Source organism: Ursus maritimus, unplaced genomic scaffold (genome assembly GCF_017311325.1).
Source record: "Ursus maritimus isolate PB19 unplaced genomic scaffold, ASM1731132v1 scaffold_7, whole genome shotgun sequence".
Lineage (NCBI taxonomy): Eukaryota > Metazoa > Chordata > Mammalia > Carnivora > Ursidae > Ursus > Ursus maritimus.
This window is the reverse complement of record NW_024426885.1, coordinates 26,403,199-26,424,832: the sequence shown is the minus strand read 5'-3', so window position 1 is coordinate 26,424,832 and position 21,634 is coordinate 26,403,199. Positions and strand designations below refer to the sequence as shown.

The 21,634-nt window shown below is 41.5% G+C and overlaps 1 protein-coding gene across 3 annotated transcripts in view; it reads right to left on the bottom strand.

Annotated features, from left to right (window-relative positions):
* The window catches only part of ARMH3 (armadillo like helical domain containing 3), a 176,268-nt gene that overhangs the window by 108,892 nt on the left and 45,742 nt on the right, over positions 1 to 21,634 (bottom strand). For all 3 annotated transcript variants that reach the window (XM_008709348.2, XM_008709239.2, XM_040623871.1), the window contains exons 19-20: positions 20,686 to 20,746; positions 8,966 to 9,054 (exon numbers count right to left, since the gene is read on the bottom strand). In XM_008709348.2, coding sequence (XP_008707570.1) covers positions 8,966 to 9,054; positions 20,686 to 20,746 — 150 coding nt within the window. The remainder of the gene's footprint in view (positions 1 to 8,965; positions 9,055 to 20,685; positions 20,747 to 21,634) is intronic.

The window sequence follows — 21,634 nt, the reverse complement described above, 5'->3', positions numbered from 1 at the left end:
CCTCTAGCAGAGCACAAATAAATTGTCTCCAAAGAATCAGGTCAGAGAGAACTGTCTGTTTGAACAGCTTTAACATACTAGGAAGAAAAAAAGAAAGAAAGCAAAGACAAGACTCGACCAGGCCCTATTTTGCGGCCTGCCACGGAGTCAGAATGAGACGCCACAGATCCAAATCAAAATGCGCTCATTTGGGGAAATGGATAATTCCACAGTGACTGATGGAAGAGAAATACTAGCATCTCACTTGCTTAGAAGAAAGGCAGAGGAACTCCAAGGACAGGCTAGAAATAGCACTAGTATAACAAGCCAATGCCTCCCAAACCCCAGAGGCACTATGAACTCTAGCCAATTCCAGCATCTCTGGACAAAATCACCAATTACCCAGGGACACTGCCAACAATCAGCAGGCTCACTGTCAATCAGCAAAGTGGTACAGGAAGGACTTAGAAGCCAACACCTTCCAGCAGAATAATTTTAAAATACACTAGCTGGCCTCTGAGAATATAGGCATCTGTCTGGCTGCAAACCCAAGCACCTCACTTAAAGAGGCCAATGAATCAAACAAGAAAATGAAATGGCTTAGGTTGTGTGCTTTGAGCCTCTCCAGGTGAACAGAGCACAAAAGTTAGTACATCTGATGGAAGGATTCTAGGAAAACAGCAAAGTAGAAAGCACCAGGTATCTCTCTCCCTACCTAGACAATCATTGCAGTGGCAGAATCTGTCTGATGTTAACTATTTTGGAACTCTGAAGTCTGGTGAAGGTTTCCAACTTTCCCGGGGAAGACTTGGATGGTAAATTTTGGTTAATTTCAGTCAATTTCAGCTCTTAGCACAGTAGCAGCTATGCACCCCCCCCACCCCCACCACCCCGGCCATGTGGCAAGCAGCATGCACACAGCTTATAAGAGGTAAGGTGGGAAAAAAGGATCCTGTCCTCCAAATACTGGGGATCTGTGCTTGGATAGCTGATTGCTGCTTCTGACTACAGAGATGCAGACAAAGAAGCAACCCGCTATTGTTGCTGCATCTCCTCTCACTGGGGCAAACCCATCCCCATCCAGTAAGTTACATCTATGAGATTTAAAGGGCCAGGTATGGGGTGCCTGGGTGGCTCAGTCGGTTAAACCTTTGGCTCAGGTCATGATCTCAGGGTCCTGGGATCAAGCCCCACTCATTGGGGAGTCTGCTTCTCCCTCCCCACTCTTTTTTTTTTTTTTTTAAAGATTTTATTTATTCATTCGACAGAGATAGAGACAGCCAGCGAGAGAAGGAACACAAGCAGGGGGAGGAGGAGAGGAAGAAGCAGGCTCATAGCGATAGAGCCTGATGTGGGGCTCGATCCCATAATGCCGGGATCACGCCCTGAGCCGAAGGCAGACGCTTAACCGCTGTGCCACCCAGGCGCCCCCCTCCCCACTCTTGTGCTCACACTCTCTCTCAAATAAATCAATAAAATCTTAAAAAATAAATAAATAAAGGGTCAAGTGCCCCTCTTTTCCCCACCTTCATTTTTTTGTCTTTCTCCCTTTGGAAGCCAGACATTTAAGACTACAACATTCAAAAACAATTGCATAGGGGCACCCGGGTGGCTCAGTCAGGTAAGCATCTGACTCTTGATCTCAGCTCAGGTCTTGATCTCAGGGTCATGAATTCAAGCCCTGCGCTGGGGCTCCTTTAAAAAAAAAAAAAATCAACTGCATATACAGGGAAAATTAGAAAGTGATTGCACATGCCCAAGAAAAGGCTCAGAAGAGAGCGAAGAAGACATTAAGTTTACATTCAGGCTGAACATGGGCAGAGACAGCCTACAACAAACAAAAAAACAATAAACAGAAATATTAACAACAACAACAAAAAAAGCAAACTCTGAGGAAGAGAGAATCTGATTTCTTGAACCTGAGAACATTAAGTGAAATAAGCCAGTTGCAAAAAGACAAATACTATATGATTTCACTCACTTGGGGTGCTTAGTGTGTAGTCAAAGTCATAAAGACAGAAAGTGGAACCCTGTTTGCCAGAGCCTGGCAAAGGGAAGAACAGGGAGTTCTTGTTTAGTAGGTAGAGAGTTTTTGTTTTACAAGATGAAAAGAGTCATGGGGAGAGATGGTGGTGATGGTTGCACAACGATGTGATAAATATTTAAGACCACTGATCTGTACACTTAAAAACAGTTACGATGGTAAGTATTAAGTGTATTTTACCACCACCACAACAAAAAAAATCAGTACATCAACAAGCTGTACTGCCTAAAGGCTCCACACCCCTCCAGATGACCTGGAAAAAAGAATAAATTCTTTCTTTAAACAGAAGTTAGGTTCTGTGTTACATTTTCCTTGCTGTTGAAGCATATGTGTGTAAAAGGAAAAATAAGGTTCTCAACTATCTCCAATTCCCCATTTACTTGGGGACCCTGCAATTCTCACAGTTACCACCCACCCTCTTCTTTATCACGAAAATGAGCCCTTATGTGAAAGTTCCGATATGGAACTTAAGACTCTGGGAAATGCAGGATCCCATACACCTTATTCCTGTGCAGCTGCCTCTAACCAAGTTCAGAAGCCAGTGCTTTCTAGGGTCCTATACCACCTGCTTATTTTTTCCAACACTGCCCAGCTGAGGGAGAGCCAAAATCGTCACCCTTTAAGAAATCTAACAGTCAGCAAGACCACGTCTCAGTGGAGGCATGTGATATAGAATCAAGAACTTTACTTCCTGCCAAAATGTGAGAAAAACAGTAATAGACCTGTCCTCCTCACTGGAGATCCAGGAAACAATGACACCTCATGAAACCAAATATGTTCCTTTAGAACTAGTACGGGCAGAGCAACAAAAGCACAGCTACTCCTTCCTCTGTCTCTTTTAGTTGACAAGATGCTAATGGGCCTATGAGAGTTGACATTTCTCTGGATGGGAAGTGACTTCATGTGCAGAGAAAAGAACAGAGATTTCTCACTCTTTTCAGGGGCTTTTTGGTGGGAATCTTTTTCTCCCTCTAACAGGCTAAACCTGTTAGAAATTCTTATCTTTTGCTTCTGCCAAGTTTCTGAGGGGATGAAAGAAAGAGTCAAAATAGTATAAATTTTAGACTTAACCAAATGTGGTGATTTGAAGGAAAAAAGAGTCTTCTGGCATTCTTTTTCAGTGCTAGGGCTTTCTACACTGCTGTACAGAATCTTTCATCACAAAATTATGGAAACAGAAAAATGCCTTCTAATGACCCTGTATTAAAACATTCTGAGAGAAATTGATTATCCACAGAAGAAAGAAGCCTCCATCTTTTTGCCCATGGAAGCTAGAGCAGTCTTAATTAGGCACATCAAGCCTAGAATACATCTTGTAACATATTCCCCTACATCAGAGAAAATTGGGGGGAAAGAGGAAGAACAATTTAAAAAGCAATTTTAAAAACAAAATAGCAACAGCAGCTGCCAAAATTTCTCTTCCCATCTACTCTAGCTGTTTACTGCTGTGTCCTTCCCTCCTCCCTATACCTTCTTCAAAACTAAGAGAAGCAATACTGTAGAGTTATATAAGATGTCACCATTGGAGGAAGCTGGGTGAAGGGTGCGAGAACTTGCTATACTATTTTTGCAACTTCCTGTGAGTCTATAATTATATCAAAATTGAAAGTTTAAAAAAGAAACTAAACAACAACAAAAAAGCTGAGAATTAAAAGTTCAAAGGCTAGTTTCCCTAAATCAGGAGGGGCCACCAAGCTGTCAAAGCTATACTTACATAAGAACACACAGGTCAATATATGGCTCAGGTCAATCTTTCTCTTGAAAATTTTCAGTCCTCTGTAACAACACCTACAATATAACAAGCTTCCAACAAAAGCCTCTCAACTCCCAGTCTCAAGGTATACCTAACCACGGAGTCACAGGCTTCTGCTAGTGATGAGAAAGCCAGCTGGATCCACAAAGCTGTGACACTCTCTGGGTTTTTCATTTTTCCCAGTAGGTATCTAAAAGGTCAGGCCATGTACGATTTCTCTCTTTTTCACAGAGCTGTGAATGCTTTGGATGCTATTTAGCACAGTGAAGCTGAACAGATTGTTTTGGGGGCTTTGGGGGCCTTTCTTCCTGCAGGGAGGCAAATGTTGCCTAGTGATCTGCGTCTGAGCATAGGAGTCAGGAACTAAGTTCTAATCATGACTCTGTTTAGTATCTGGTTCCATGATCCTGAGCAAGGCACTTACCCTCCTATACCTCCACTCCCTTCCCCAACAAATGGTGATAAAAATAATGACTTATCACCCAGGGATGTGGCAAAGTGAAAGGGTAAGAAGGACAGTGATCCATAGATAAATGTCGAATATAAAATGTCAGTATAAATCTGCCTTTAAATGACCCATGTTTTCAGACTGTGGAAAGCTATACTATTTAAATGCAGGCTGCCTCCCCAGTGCCCCTTCTGCCTGCAGTGGAAGTAAAATAAGCTGACTCCATGAAGCTCTGTTGAGGTCTTTTCCTCTCTAACAACTACTGCTTCTCTCTAAACATTCTGCTCATTCTTTGGTTAATGGCTTGGAAACCATCAAAGTTTCCATTTTTACTTAGTTAAAAGCAATCCATGTATCTGTAGGTAAGGAAGAAACAGACAAAGGAAAGAAAAATCACCCACCACTCCCTTTCACATCAGCAATTCAAATAGGGGCGGGGGCTGGCTCAGCGGGTTAGGCCTCTGCCTTCAGCTGGAATCAGGATCTCTCAAATAAATAAATAAATAAATAAAATCTTCAAAAAAAAAAACAAAAACAAAAACCAACAACACACAACTCAAATAAAAAGGTGATAAAGTCAGCTCAACAGAAACATGACAACAAACATCCTACTGGATTCTATTATTATTACCGCTATTTTTATCATTGTTGTTGTTACTGTTTTGAGGCCCAAACACAACACTGTGCTGCTTTAAGAGAATTTGATTCATCAATAATAGAAATTCTATATGTTCACTTATTCATTTATGCATTCAAATATTTTCTGAGCCCCTGTTATAAGCCAAGTAGTGTGCTGAGGATAAAGCAATGATAAAAACACAGGCCCTGCCCTACAAGAACTTTTTTAACAGGCAAGAAAGATATTTAAATAAATCATTATACAGACTTATGCACACATAGCAAAACAGTGCAATATGCTAAAATAGAAACTCAAAGTGCTATAAGAAGACACAGGAAATAAAATACAGTGACCAATGTGCTCCTTATCCCCCAGAAGTTGAGAGAGGAGACTGTGAATCTAAACTTCCCAGGAGAAATACAGTATGATCAGTTAATAAAGAAAAAATATTAAACCAGAGAGTAAGATGTTCCGTGAAAACAGAAATAATTGGGAGGCCACAGAACCTAAAATTAAGACAGGGATTCTTTTTTTTTTTTTTTTAAGATTTTATTTATTTATTCGACAGAGATAGAGACAGCCAGCGAGAGAGGGAACACAAGCAGGGGGAGTGGGAGAGGAAGAAGCAGGCTCATAGCGGAGAAGCCTGATGTGGGGCTCGATCCCATAAAGCCGGGATCACACTCTGAGCCGAAGGCAGATGCTTAACCACTGTGCCACCCAGTCGTCCCAAGACAGGGATTCTTAACACAGGATCATGGATGGCTTCAGAGGGTCTGTGAACTCTCTGAAATTATATGCAAAATATGTATATGCAAATGGCCATTTTTCTGGACACAAAGATCGTTATCTTTCATTATATTCTCAAAGGTAAAGACCTATTTCCTAGGATCTTACCCTAATACCCACTTTTCTTTCTCCATAGAGAATAGTTTTGAGACCTAATCTTTTATCCAAAACAGGAGATCTGGGTAGCCTAGAGGTCAGATTAGAGCTTTTGAACCTTCCGTAACTTAGTGGAAGATAGTGATTGCTACAAAAAGGGCAATGAGAGAGGCAGGCCTTCTTCCTTCCCCTATTCTAGTTGAAGTTAGCCTAAATGTATTTCCCCACATACTCAGATACTATGGTGACAGGCATCATATAAATAGACAGTGGCAGCAGGGAGAAGGTCAGGGCTAGTATCTATAAAACCAACAGAGCAGGCAGGATTAAACCCCCAACTAATACAGCTACCTCATCCTCGTCCACAAGACCATGCCTGGGATTTCCATATGGGAATTTGGAGGGCGACCTCTGGTTACCTCCCCAAAAACAAAGAGCGACTGCAGTCAAACAGCACAGGAATAAAAATCATCATTCGAAGTGCAGTGATACTACACACCCACATTCCAAACAACAAAAGGCATTTGGGCCCTAGCCAACTGCTTCCTGGACACCGAACCGCTTCTGTGCGTCCAATCTAACAACACATGCCTTACCAGTTTTATTTATAAATAAAATTCAATTAAGGTTCTCAGCATATTATGGGCATCTATACACATAAGCATATTTACCATGGTGAGGTTCACACACCTCCAGCAAATCCTTAAGTCTAGAAGGCAAAGAAAGAATAAAAACATGGGCATACCAACATATGAGGGGTAGTGCCAGCCAAGGAGTGGGTGGATCCACCATAACTACATTTATATTCACTGATTGCAATATTATACATTATTATGGGCTCGGATGCATCAGATGTAGTATAGTATTTTGCAACTTTCCTTAACACCTGCTGCTCTGCATCTCACTGTGTATCACTACGGGAAGCCAGGGTTCCAGGAGGCTCACCCAGTCTACATAGGAAAAGGACCTAACCTCGCTTGGCAGAGAACTCTAGTACAAATGCCTATGCCTCAGGAATAAGAAGTCATCCCAGCATCACTACTAATCCTCATCTTCATCTCCTCTCAACCTATCAAGGCTTAGGATGCCAGTCAATCAGTCCTGAAATAGCACATAATTATGAACAGAGCTGCACATGACAGAAAGTATTCGAAGATATAAAGTCAACTGACCAACATAGGATAAAAATGGTCTCCCACCTCACAATTTCCTAGCCAGAATGGGGAAATGCTAAGATCAAGAAAAAATAAATACAGAAGGCATTTTTAATCTCTTTAAAAGATAACGGACTCTTTAAACAAAAATGATGGCAATGTATTTTGGGGTTTATAACATACGTACCAGTAGAATATATGACAACAGTAGCACAAAGGACAGGATACAAAGTGAAAGGAGGAGAGTAATGGAAAGCCCTAGGACCCAGGGAGACAGACCAGGGTAAATGGTAGAAGGCAACACAACAGAACTATGAGGAAGAGGACCACAGGTGATGAGGATGGGAGAAAAGCCAGAGAGATTCCAGGAACCAGAGACAGGATGGCTAGGATAGAAAGGAAAGAAAACAGAATACAAGAGAAAATCAAACCAGAAGAGAATCAAAAGCAGGTAGAATTAACTATTACTACCAACTCGTTATTACTACAATGGGTAACTTCATCCGTTATAGACATAAACCATTTGTACTTGTTGTAAGTTCTACAACTAACCAACATCCACAGATTTGTATCATTTTTGTGTTTTCTCTTTTTTTTTTTAAAGATTTTATTTATTTATTCGACAGAGATAGAGACAGCCAGCGAGAGAGGGAACACAAGTAGGGGGACTGGGAGAGGAAGAAGCAGGCTCACAGCGGAGGAGCCCGATGTGGGGCTCGATCCCATAACGCCGGGATCACACCCTGAACCGAAGGCAGACGCCCAACCGCTGCGCCACCCAGGCGCCCCTGTGTTTTCTCTTTAATCCTAAATTTTTAGAACCTAGCAATCATATAACTATCCATAGACAACCACAAGAGTCCTGTATATTAATAAGAATCGTTCCTACCTAGGAAATTCTACTAACTTAAGTCATTTCAATCTGTTCTGATGTCTTTAGATCTTCTGACATTCCCTCAATCTCAAACTCTCACACAATCATACTTTTTTCTCCTAAAATACCAAAATGCCACTATTGCCACTTAGTGTTATTCTCCTGTTCACCCTTCACCACCACAGGCAGTAACTGCAAAGAACTTGCTAATCCATTAATTAAAGATCTCTACTTCCCATTATAGAGGACTAAATTTAGAAAGCAAATTGGGTTGGGAGGAAACCATGTGTCACAACAAGTGAGATGAATTCCATGGAAGGGGGTAGGGTTACTGGCCTGTTTCTTATGAAGCCTCTGACACTAACACACCCTCCTCTGCTGAGAATACACAGCCGCTCTTCCATGGGGGGGGGGAACCATTCATCACTGTAATCATCTGAAGAAGACTTTATTGTACCATCAGGTCACAAAAGCCACAGGACCTATCAGCCAGCAAATGCTTCAGGGAGCATGTCTCCTCGGCTTTCCTGAAACCTCCAATTTAGTTACACAAAAGAAAGGGGTGGCAAGCCAGCATTAATTGTACCTTTAGAGAAGAGCCACTTCCCACCCACAGGGGTAGCTATGACTTTACTGGACTACCAAATGGATATAAAGACAAAAGTAAACACTGTAATTTGCTGTTTTTGTCTCTGGCACAGGGGGAGTGGTACAATTGACACTGTCTGTAAACAGTAATAATGCCAGATGTAACACAAAGAACAGGATTCCCCCCATCTCTCCACCCCCTCCCCACCCCCTCTCCCTTTGACATTCCTCCTGAGATTATTCATCTTGAGGAAACACAGAGAAGCCTTCCTATAGTCCATATGCTGCTACCACATGCAACCGAGGGAGAATCCAAGTTTGTACTGACTCCTCCTACCTCATTCTTATTCAAAGCAAGAATCATTAGAGCTCAAGATACATTCAATTGTTTCTACCAGCTGAGAAAAAAATACAGGGAGAAGAAATTTGAGAGGAAGTATGGAAGAGATAAGTGACATGCCTACCTCTGGATAAGAACAAGGGTGAAATGACAAAAAGTATAAATGAAAATAGAAGCATCCTAAACAAACTAAAAAGCTAAAAAAAAATTTCATCTGTGCCTAGGCCTAGGGGCTCATAAAAGATATGGGAAAAGAAGATGAATTCAAAAGAGAAACTTACCTGACCAGAGTTCCCGCCAGGTGTAATGCAGGCGTACTCTACACTTCTTCTGGTAGCAAAGTAGTTTATGTACTACCTGAATGCAGCGTCTGTAACAGACAAAAACTGGGGTAAGCCTAAATGTATGATGCAACTCACCACAGATACCCTTTTCTTTAGCAAGGCAGCTTTGCTAAGGCCACTAAAGATGCTGGAGATGAATTTGTACACGTGTAAAAGAAACTTGAACTTTCCGGTGCATAAATCTCCCCCCCCCAACACACACACACACACACACACACACACACACACACACACTGCTTGTGCTAATTCCCTTTATCATTAGGAAAAGGGGGCTATAACAGCACCTAGGTCAGCAGCTGATTAGGTATTACAGATATCTTTCCCTTGAGTATCTTTCCCCAGAGGAAAGCATGTATCAGCGGACCAGAATTAGACTACTCCATTCAGTGTTGCAAACATAGAATATAAAAATACAAAAGTAAAGACCTTAAGTCTTCAGATCTATTTTTTTTTTTAAGATTTTATTTATTTGAGAGAGAGCTGGGGGGAGAGCAGGGGGAGGAGCAGAGGAAGATGGACAGATACACTCTGTGCTGAGTGAGGAAACCCACGCAGGGCTCGATCTCAAAACCCTGAGATCATGACCTGAGCCAAAATCAAGATTCAGATGCTTAACCAACTGAGCCACCCACGTGCCCCTCTTTTAAATTTGTTTTTATCTATTTAAATTTGTTTTTAATTTAATTTTTAAATTATTTTGGTTTAATTCATAATTAATTTAAATTTTATTTACATTAAAAGTTAAATTAGGGTGCCTGGGTGGCTCAGTCGGTTAAGCGGCTGCCTTCGGCTCAGGTCATGATCCCAGCGTCCTGGGATCGAGTCCCACATCGGGCTCCCTGCTTGGCGGGGAGTCTGCTTCTCCCTCTACTCGTCCCCTTTCCTCCCCCTGGCCTGCACTCACTTTCTAATTAAAAATTCACTCTTCAGTTGCACTAGCCACATACCAAATGCTCAACAACCACATGTGGTTAGTGACTACCATTTTGGACAGCACAAACATATACAACTTTTCTATCATCACAAAAACTTCCACTGAATGGTACAATTCTAGATCACTGGAATATTCAACATTACTCACATTACAATAACACATATGTTTGATAAAGTATTTCTAAATAAGCAGTTAATAGGTTGAAAGAGGTTTTTTTTGTTTTGTTTTGTTTTTTAAAGATTTTATTTATTTATGTGACAGACAGACAGCGAGAGAGGGAACACAAGCAGGGGGAGTGGGAGAGGAAGAAGCAGGCTCCCAGTGGAGGAGCCTGACGTGGGGCTCGATCCCGGAATGCCAGGATCACGCCCTGAGCCGAAGGCAGACGCTTTAATGACTGCGCTACCCAGGCGCCCTGAGATGAAAGAGTTTCTAAACATTATAAATCTAACAAAAAATATTTTTTCATCTCTGATTGGGAGAGGGTTTTGGAAGTATAAAAAGCCATGGAGGGGCGCCTGGGTGGCACAGCGGTTAAGCGTCTGCCTTCGGCTCAGGGCGTGATCCCGGCGTTATGGGATCGAGCCCCACATCAGGCTCTTCCGCTGTGAGCCTGCTTCTTCCTCTCCCACTCCCCCTGCTTGTGTTCCCTCTCTCGCTGGCTGTCTCTATCTCTGTCAAATAAATAAATAAAACCTTTAAAAAAAAAAAAAAAAAAGCCATGGAGGATAGCACAAGGTAGGATACAGATGAAATTTACTTCCTAAAAATGAATATCTTGTGTGATTTTTAAAAAATGATTATAAAATAAAGCCACATCATATGGGAAATTACATTTGTAGCAAAAGACACAAAAGCATTACTATGCTTAATGTATATATAAATTGATAAGAAAAAATAAGAAAGATGAGCAAAGGGAATAGTCAACAAACCTCCCAGCCCCCCAAAGGGGGAAAATATGGAAAGTTAACATTTTTCTACAATGTTCAACTTCACTTTAAAAAGGCATATTAAAACAAGATTGTCCTTATGTATCAAATTAACACAGACTTTAATGTTGGTAAAGGTACAGCAAAACAGCCACTTATACCTTATGAAGAAGAGTAACTGGTACACACAGCCCTTTCAGGAGGCAATTGGGCAATCTCTATCAATAGCCTTAATAACATTTATACCCTTTGACCCACAAACCCCTCCAGAGAATTCAGCTTTATCCAGAATGCAAAAATTAAATGCTTTAAACAAAAAGATGTTCATCATAATCTTATTTGTAATAAAAGAAAACTGGAAACGACTGTGGAAATAACATCCAATGCTGAGAGAACAGCAATCATTACACATAGAGCAGTTCTCCCTTATCTGCAGGGGATGCATTCCAATACACCCAGTGGATCCCTGAAACTGTCAACAGTACCAAACCCTCTACGTTCTGTTTTTCTCCTATACATACATACCTATGATAAAGTTTAATTTATAAATTAGATAGTAACAGATTAACAATAACTGATAATAAAATAGAGCAATTTTAACAATGTATTGTAATAAAAGTTATGTGAATGTGGTTTCTCTAAGTATCTTACTGTACTGTACTCACCCTTCTTCTTCTGGTAATGTGAGATGATAAAAAGTCTATGTGGTGAGATGAAGTGAGCTGAACGACGTAGGCATTGTGACCTAGCTTTAGGCTACTACTGACCCATGGTATGCAGAAGAAGAATCATCTGCTTCCAAACCAAAGTTGACCACAGGGAACTAAAACCACGTAAAATGAAATGACTGATAAGGGAAGACTGCTATATGTTATGTACTAAATTATGTTCCTTCTAAATTCATGACTGTTTTTTTAAAGATTTTATTTATAAGATTTTATTTATTTTATTTGTCAGGAGCACAGACGAAGGGAGAACAGCAGGCAGAGGGAGAAGCAGGCTCCCACTGAGCAAGGAGCCCAATGCGGGACTCAATCCCAGGACCCTGGGATCATGACCTGAGCCGAAGGCAGACACCTAACTGACTGAGCCACCCGGGAGTCCCATCTAAATTCATATGTTGAAACCCTAACCCTAACCTAACTAATGTGACTGTACTTAGATATAAGGCCTTTAAGAAAGTCATTAAAGGGGTACTTGGCTGGCTCAGTCAGAGGAGTGTGCAACTCTTGATCTTGGGGTCGTGAGTTCACGTCCCTGGCTTCCTCATAAGAAAAGGAAGAGAAACCAAGAACGCTTGCTCCCACACAGAAAGAAAAGGCCCTGTGAGGATGCTTCGAGAAGGTGGCCATCTGTAAACCATGGAGAGAGGCCTCTGGGGAAACCAAAGGTGCTGGCACCTTGATTTTGGACTTCCAGCCTCCAGAACTATGAGAAAATAAATTTCCATTATTAAGCCACCCAATCTGTGGGTTTTTTGTTATCGCAGCCCAAGCAGACTAAAACATAGATATATAATGTAACCCCATGAAACTCTTTTTTTTTTTTTTTTTAAAGCCTTATTTATTTTAGAGAAACAGGGGCAGGGAGTGCACAAGCCAGGGTTTGGGGGGGAAGGGGCAGAAGGAGAGAGAGGGAAGCAGACTCCCCACTGAGCAAGGAGCCCAACAGGACCCTGAGATCGTGACCTGAGCCAAAACCAAAAGTTGGGACGCTTGACCAAATGAGCCACCTAGGCAGGGCCCCATGAAGCTCTTAAAAAGTATATCCATGGGGCGCCTGGGTGGCACAGCGGTTGGGCGTCTGCCTTTGGCTCAGGGGGTGATCCCAGCATTCTGGGATCGAGGCCCACATCAGGCTACTCCGCTATGAGCCTGCTTCTTCCTCTCCCACTCCCCCTGCTTGTGTTCCCTCTCTCGCTGGCTGTCTCTATCTCTGTCAAATAAATAAATAAAATCTTAAATAAATAAATAAATAAATAAATAAATAAATAAATAAAAATAAAAAAAAAAAGTATATCCATGAAGAATTTTTCACAACACAAGAAGATATTTATGTTACAATGGAAAGTGAAAAAATAGCATGCAAAATTATATACGTTTAAATGTATGATAATGGTCACAAGCATATTCAAGCATTAAAAAAAGATTTAATTTGATGTTAATTTGGATGGTAGGATATAGGTGAATTCTTTTCTTTCTCTTTTTCTGTTTTCTCCAAATTTTCCACAATTCTATTTTTATAGCTAAGAAATCCACCACTTAAAACAAATTCATTTTTAAAAATTTTAACATCCTCAGGGCACCTGGGTGGTGCAGTCAGTTAAGCGTCTGACTCTTGGTTTCAGCATGGGTCATGATCTTGGGGTTGTGAGACTGAGACCTAAGTCAGGCCTGGCACTCAGCGTGGAGTCTGCTTGAGATTCTCTCTCCCTTCCCTGACCCTCCCGCTTGTGTGCGCACTCTCTCTCTCTCTCCCTAAAATAAATCTTTAAAAAAAATTTTTTTTAACATCCTCTAAAAGGGGCACAAAGGAACTTTTTAGAGAAGAGAAATGTTTTATACCTTGACTGGGATAGTTGTTACAAGGATGTATACATTTATCACAACTCATTAAACTGCTCATCCCACTGCGATACTGTTTATAAATCCTTGGCAAAGGAAGTCCAGAAACACAATGGGCAGATCATGAGAGAATAATATGGAGAGAACCTGAATGTATATCTATAAACCAAGAATCTAGGTATTCAAGGTTTTACAACATCATTTCTTAAATCAAATTAATGACCCTTCTACTTTTGCCAAAGCTGGAGGAAAGTCCAAGTAGAAATAAAATCCTTGGCTGTGATGAGGATGTAGAAAAATTGAAGCCCATTTACATTGCCAGTGGAAATGTAAAATGGTACAACCACTTTGGAAAACGGTTTAGCAATTCCTCAAAATGTTACACACAGAATTACCACATGACCCCCCCAATTCCACTACTAGGTATATACACACAAAAAACATATATCCACATAAAAACTTGTACATGAATGTTGATAGCAGCATTATTCATAACAGCCAAAGATATAAGCAATCCAAATGTCTATCAACTGATGAATGGATAAAGAAAGTGTCACACATTCACACAATGGAATAGTAATCAGCCACAGAAAGGAAGTACTAATACATGCCACAACACAGACGAAACCTGAGAACTTTATGTCACAAAAGGTCATATGGTATATGATCTCACTTGTATAAAATGTCCAGAATAGGCAAATATATAGAGCCAGAAAGTAGACTGGGAGTGGGGAAGTAGAAATAGAGGCCCAAGGCTTAGACTGTACCCCTCTGAAAATCCAGGTTCATCACACAAACCAAAAGATTCAGAAGAGACTGTGAGACCTATATTTTCATTCATTCATTCAACAAATACTGTTTGCCAACTAAACATCTAACACTTGGGGTGCCTGGCTGGCTCAGTTGGAAGACAGTGCAATTCTTGATCTGGTGTTGTAAGTTCAAGCCCCATGCTTTGTGTGGAGACTGCTTAAATAAATAAAAAGTTTTTAAAATTTCTCCAAAAAAATTAAGTGAAATAAACATCTAGCATTTAAGTCTTATTAGAACTAAGTTGTCAAGTTCCTGGAAAGTAGATCCAGATAACCTGCTAGTTTTAGGCAAATGAAAGAGGCTTTTCCTCTAGAAACTGTTTTGACATGAAAGTGTGAGGCAGAGAAAATAGAAATAGAAGAGACAAAATAAGTAAGGCAAAAGGGCAGAGCACAAAGTGGCTCCTCTGCACCTACTTGCCCCAAATACAATTCAGTTGAATGGCAGCTTCAAGTAAAGAATACCTCTGGAGCTGTGATTGAGACTCTCTGAAGTTCTATGGTTTTATTCTGAGACAAAGAATAACCTAAGATCCTACTAACTTCAGACACGGTAGGTAGCAACCTGTAGAGAATCAATCTGACAGCTCATGGAATCAAGTGAAAATGGAGGTAGCTAGTATCTTCTTAGGCTTCCTAGCAGAGGGGAAAAGAGGAGGGCAAAAAAACCAAACCAGGGGCGCCTGGGTGGCTGGGTTGTTAAGCGTCTGCCTTCGGCTCGGCGTGATCCCAGGGTTCTGGGATCGAGTCCCACATCAGGCTCCTCCACTGGGAGCCTGCTTCTTCCTCTCCCACTCCCCCTGCTGTGTTCCCTCTCTCGCTGGCTGTCTCTTTCTGTCAAATAAATAAATAAAATCTTTAAAAAAAACAAAACAACAACAAAAAAAACACTACAATCGTCCCTCTGTGGAATGAGAGCCAAAGACACTAACTAGAAGAATTAAAGTGTCGGGGCACCTAGGTGGCTGAGTCAGTTAAGCATCTGCTTTCTGCTCAGGTCATGATCCCTGGGTCCTGCTACTGAGCTCACTCAGCAGGGAGCCTAATTCTCCCTCTCTTGCCTGCTGCTCCCCCTGCTGGGCTCTCTCTCTGTCAAATAAATACATAAAATCTTAAAAAAAAAAAAAAAAAGAAGAAGAATTAAAGTGCCTAACAACATAATGACCCAAAAGAAATGAACTAAATTTGTAAATTAAAGCCCTGGAAGTTTTCAAAATATTCCCAGTAATGGGCTTGCACTGCTACCTTACCAGCCTATTCTACTCATCCTATAATTCAGATCTCTCTGTTCTTCCCACTCCTTGTAGCTCTAAGTGGTCTTCTAGAAGGTTTTCAGATCAGAATTATAAGAGGATTATATAACAGATCGATCTCTCTTTTTTTTTCTATTTAGTAGACTCCACACCCAATGTGGGACTTAAACTCACGACTCTGAGATTTACCAACTGAGCCAGCCAGGCGCCCCTATAACATATCTCTCTTAAAAGACTTCGGTATCCTCAGGAGTGGTATTAAAAATATTTACAAACCAGGGGCGCCTGGGTGGCTCAGTCATTAAGCATCTGCCTTTGGCTCAAGGCGTGATCCCGGCGTTCTGGGATCGAGCCCCACATCAGGCTCCTCCGATGGGAGCCAGCTTCTTCCTCCCCCACTCCCCCTGCTTGTGTTCCCTCTCTCGCTGGCTGTCTCTATGTCTGGCAAATAAATAAATAAATAAATCTTTAAAAAAAAGTATTTACAAACCATACAGAAATATAAATTAATACATAAATCAATACATATATCAAAAATTTAAATAATTCTTTTACTCTCTTAATGAACTAAACTGTATCAAAACTGTTTACCAAGTGACATAAATTATAGTATAAATCACCCTAATAGTTTCCAAATCAACTGCTGATTTTTAGATATTGCAGTGTGATCTTTGATGCAACTGTCACTAGCTACAAGATGCCATGATTTAACTTAGGAATATACAAACTCTTCTATCAAATTCCCCATTAAACTGAGAGGTACCTGGTGCTAACAGCCTTGCTGCAGCCAGCAAAGATGGCTGGATGCTGCCCATATATGACCACCCACGCACAATACATTCTGCACACCAGCACTTCTCACATGGCCTGGATCTGGACAGCCTGTACCCTGGCTCTAATGACAATGCCATCGCAACACTAAGCCCCCATGGAGCAGCAGGGAGACACTACCTATGCTCCCACCCCTGCTGCCACCAACCTCTGGTTCAAAGACCATCGATATTCACTCTGACAATGTTCCTAAGCTCTGTTCCTACCTCCTCGGCCACCCAACAGGTGACATTACCAGCCTGGTGGTCTCAATAACTTACACTATTTACCAAGAGAAATGAAAATTTTAACAACTGCTACAACCTTAAAATACAGACTGCCTGAATTACTCCAAAATGATTGCTTCTTTGGGATGTTTTTTATGCATGTAGTGGTTTCCTATTTCAACATGAGACAGTTCCACTTTAACCTGAAGCCTTCTTGTGGGGTCCACTAATGTGTCTGCTTTCTTCCAGTGCCTACCCCCAGGTGAGGGAATCTCTTACTGAGAAAGAGTCCAAATTTTCCATGTAAGAGTAGCTTAAAGGAAAGTTTACTCTCCTCAGAGACTCTTTCTCCTCACTCCTAAATCCTATGGCAGCAATGGGGGTTGCAGCAAGAATCAAGGAATAGAGTAAGGAGTGAAATTAATTGGTTAAGCTTCCCCACCTCTTACTGCTCCAGGCAAGACTTCCCTTTTCTCTCTCTTTTTGATATAAGCACCTTTCCCCATTATTACTTTACCTACAGCATTCATACACAGACGTGAAATTGTTTCATTTCTGACCCAGATTCTGGTTTTGCGTATTAAGTCTTTCCACACTCCTTATTTCTTCATATTTCACCAGGAAGATTATAAACTTATCTGAAATGGTAGAAATTCATTTTGCTTTCAATTTCTCATTCTGCGGTATGCTGCTGAAAAGCAGTACATACTGAGAAGTGAGAGCAGCAACCTGGCCTGATGCCCAGCTGGGAGCAGAGAAGTTCACCTAAAAAGGACTTGATGCTCCAAATGCCAAAAACTGGGAAGAGGGTTGGAGAAGGGGGTGGGGAGATCTGGATATATGCCCACAGGTAGTAATGAAGAAAGTATATTCAGCCCGAGGGTGGGACCTTCTGCCCAGCCTCTGTCAGTTTGATGCCTCATTATCTTCTCCATCTTCCCTAACCTCAGGACATTCAATTAGGGAGCAGGTGGAAAAAGCAACTGAGAAAGCAAGGCAATACCAAAAAAGGTAGAAACTGGGGGGAGGAGGGAGTTAAAATATTTATGTAGACCAGGTTCGTTGGCTGTGATGTGAGAGTCCTGTTAGACAGCCGCATCCCTGTAACTCTACATGCTGAATACACAATCTTACCGTGTCATCCCACCTTCAATTGTTCCTCCTCAGCCACTTAACCTCAGGCAACCGTTTTTCTACTCTCCTATGCTTCCTCCATGCACCCTACATTCTAATCATCCTGAATTACTTTCTACTTCCCGAACATGCCACACTTTCAAGCCTCCAAGCCTTTGAACATGCCAGTCACCTGCTTGGTGTGTCCCTCCCCCACTCTTCCACATAGAAAACTCCCACTGTTTCTTCATGACTCAGGTCAAATGCAACCTTCTCTGTTATCTTCTCTGATGCCCCAGTCAGCATTACTCACCCTGTGCAAATCTTTTTGTCACTTATCACAGCAGTAGTTAAGAGTACAGCCTCTGGGTGAGAGAGACTTGAGTCTGAATTGTGGTGATGCAACTTACTTGGTGTGCCACTGAGGTAGCCAGCCTGCAAAATAGCCCCCAGTGGTCCCCACCTCCTGGCATTTACATCCTTACATAAGGGTTGGTCTATATGACCAATAGAAATGGTATGTCATTTGAGATTATGTTATAAAAGACACTATGGCTTCCATCCTGGACTCTCACTTTCTTCTTTCTCCCTTGGATTACTTGCGTTGGAGGAGGCCAGCTGTGGTGAGCAGCCCTATGAAGAAGTCCACATGGCATGGAACTGAGGTTTGCCAACAACCATGGGAGTGAGCTTGGAAGCAAATTCTACAGCCCCAGTAGAGCCTCAGATGCCTACAGGCCCAGCTAACACTTTTTTTTTTAAGATTTATTTATTTATTTGAAAGAGAAAGACCACGCACAAGGGGGAGGGAGAGGAAGAGGGAAAGAAACCCAAACAGACTCTGCACTAAGCACAGAGCCCAACATGGGGCTCGATCTCACAACCCATGAGATCATGACCTGAGCAGAAAATAAGTTGGACACTCCACCAACTGAGCCACCCCCCCGGGACCCCCCCAGCTAATACTTTGACTGCAGCCTTGTGAGAAACCCTATGCCAAAATTACCAAGCTACACTGCTTCTGGATTCCTCAACCATAGATACTGTGAGATAACAAGTATCTGTTTTAAACCACTCAGTTTGGGGTCATTTGTACATGGCAATGGATAACCTCTAGAGTCATTCCTTACATGGAAAATGAGAAAACTGAGACTATAATACGATACTACAAGGTAAATAGCATATCCTAAAACTAGAACATAAGATAACCAAGCCACAAATAAAAATAAAGTCTGTAATAAAACAAATCTGATCCCTAAGGTGCTGAGGTTCAGAGATACACCTAAAACAAAAACTTATCTAATCAGTGTTATTAAAAAAGCAGCTTTCATGGTGTTTGAATTAAAATAAAGAATCAGGCTTAAATCTAAACACCAGAAGAAAATGCAAACAGAAAAGTGCAAACTGCAGGGCACCTGGGTTGCTCAGTCATTAAGCATCTGCCTTCGGCTCAGGCTCAGGTCAGGAGCCTGGAGTCCTGGGATGGAGCCCACATAGGGCTCCCTGCTCAGCAGGGAGTCTGCTTGTCCCTCTCGCTCTGACCTTCCCCACCGCTCATGCTCACTCACTCTTTAATAAAATCTTAAAAGTAAAAAAAAAAAAAAAAGAAGAAAAGAAAAATGCAAACTGCAACCTACTTACCTAAAAGTAAAATTTGTATCATTATTTCATACCTAGGAAATCAAGACTATATGACATGATCTACAAGCAGTCTAAAAAGCTAAGGTTTACTCTATTCGGAGTAAAATCTTTCATAGCTCCCTAGATCCCAGGCCTGTCTCTGGAATGAGGCACACTGACATTGCTGTTCACCAAACTGCTCTTTTGCTGAAAAAAATGGAAGTAGCAATCCCGTTGTCAGACTCAATTCAGATGCTTTTTAAGGAAAAAAGATAATACATATATATTTGGGATTACACTAATGTGGCACAGCTGTTCCTGGGCATTAAAGATAAGAAGAATGCAGAAACTATAAAGGAGAGAGAAAGCCTGAAGGCTTAAACTTTATTAAACTATGATGATTTTCAGTTGCGTGTAGTTGTGTTGGTTGTAAAGAATTGCGATAAACAATCTAACCTCCTCAGAAGGCAGGAATCTCCCAGTCAGGCCACTATATATATAATTTGCCTACCTAGAATAGTTCTCTTTTTTTTTTTTCCCTAGATTTTATTTATTTGACAGAGAGAGAGACAGCCAGCGAGAGAGGGAACACAAGCAGGGGGAGTGGGAGAGGGAGAAGCAGGCTTCCCGGCGAGCAGGGAGCCCAATGCGGAGCTCGATCCCGGGACCCCGGGACCATGACCAGAGCCGAAGGCAGATGCTTAACAACTGAACCACCCAGGCGCCCCTAGCTAGAATAGTTCTGACTAGACTGCTACACAATGTAGGCTAACAACAGACCAGAAGCTCTATTTCTCTGGACTTTCTCTACCTTTTTTTTTTTTCCTTTCTTTTTAAAGATTCTATTTATTCATTTGACAGAGAGAGACTGCCAGCGAGAGAGGGAACACAAGCAGGGGGAGTGGGAGAGGAAGAAGCAGACTCTCAGTGGAGGAGCCTGATGCGGGGCTCGATCCCAGAACACTGGGATCACGCCCTGAGCCGAAGGCAGACGCTCAATGACTGAGCCACCCAGGTGCCCCAGGACTTTCTCTACCTTCTAACTACTGCTGACTACTTGGATGCCAAAGCTCAGGGATGACCAAGGGGCTTGCTGGTATTCCATATCTTTGGATTACAACAGCCACCCATGATCACTTCAGCCCATCAGCCCTGTTCTTCATGTAGTGTGCCTAAAGTGATCATGAAGATACATGCAGAATCCCAACTGTGGTTTGTACATTTTCCCACCTTCTGGAAAGATGTATAAAACCGAGCCATAAAATGCTCCCTGACACTTCTCCATACACAAATGAGGTTTTCCTGAAGTATACACAGAATTCAGTGACTATAAATTTCCTATCACTCAATTCTATAAAACAGATTTGCACACATTAAGTGAACCATAGTACTTACACATACAGATCCATAGGAAACTCCTTCATCATGTGTGTTACAATAAACTCTACCATCAGGTCTGAGGGGAAAAGGAGAACAATTAAATCAATCAGAATGAAATGCAATGCATTTCATGCCTTTGAGTTGGAAAAAACCTCAGTATACCTTGCACTCATGCTGAATGCAACCACTAACCACATCTTTATTCACGTGCACTGAAATTTATTTTATATAAGGTACTTGTTGCAACACATTTCACCACCTGCCACTTGTAAAGTAACAAGAAAATTAGCTCATTCTCCTACTTCCAGAAGGATACCTTGACCTACCAATAAATTCGGGTACGCAAGAGATTTCATTGCACAGATAATTTGTACCATGGCACTAATGCAAAATGCCAGAGGGAAATCATATTCTGAGCACCGAGTGATGAGGCAGAGAAGAAATTATGGATCACATCCATGTAACACTCCCTGTTAAGCTCTGAAGTTATGTCAGTCTATCTCATCTCATGATCACGCTCAGTTTGACAGATATTGACTGAATGGTCTGTGGGGCTTTGGGTCAATAGAGGCTTATTATACAGTCTTAATTACTGTTTCTAAAATCAAGTAGCTTTAGGAACCAGGGCTGAATATCCAAGTGAAATGGGATTAAGAGTTCAGATCATTCCCCTGAGGAAAATTCAGAATTCTGGGCAGACAAAATCGCATAAGATACAACCCCCTACTGTCAGCTCTGTCAGCCTCATCTCAACTTAATTTACTCAGAGGAAGTTTTGCATGTCTGATCCGTGAACTTCAAGCCTCCTGGCCAGCTGACACATCAATTTGGACCAAGAACAAAATGAAGAATTTGACATTTTGATCAGGAATAAGATATTTTACAAATTTAACTCAAGTATCAGGCTTAGACTTAGCCATTTGTCTCCCTGGAAAGATCTTTTTCTTTAAACAAGAGAACCCTT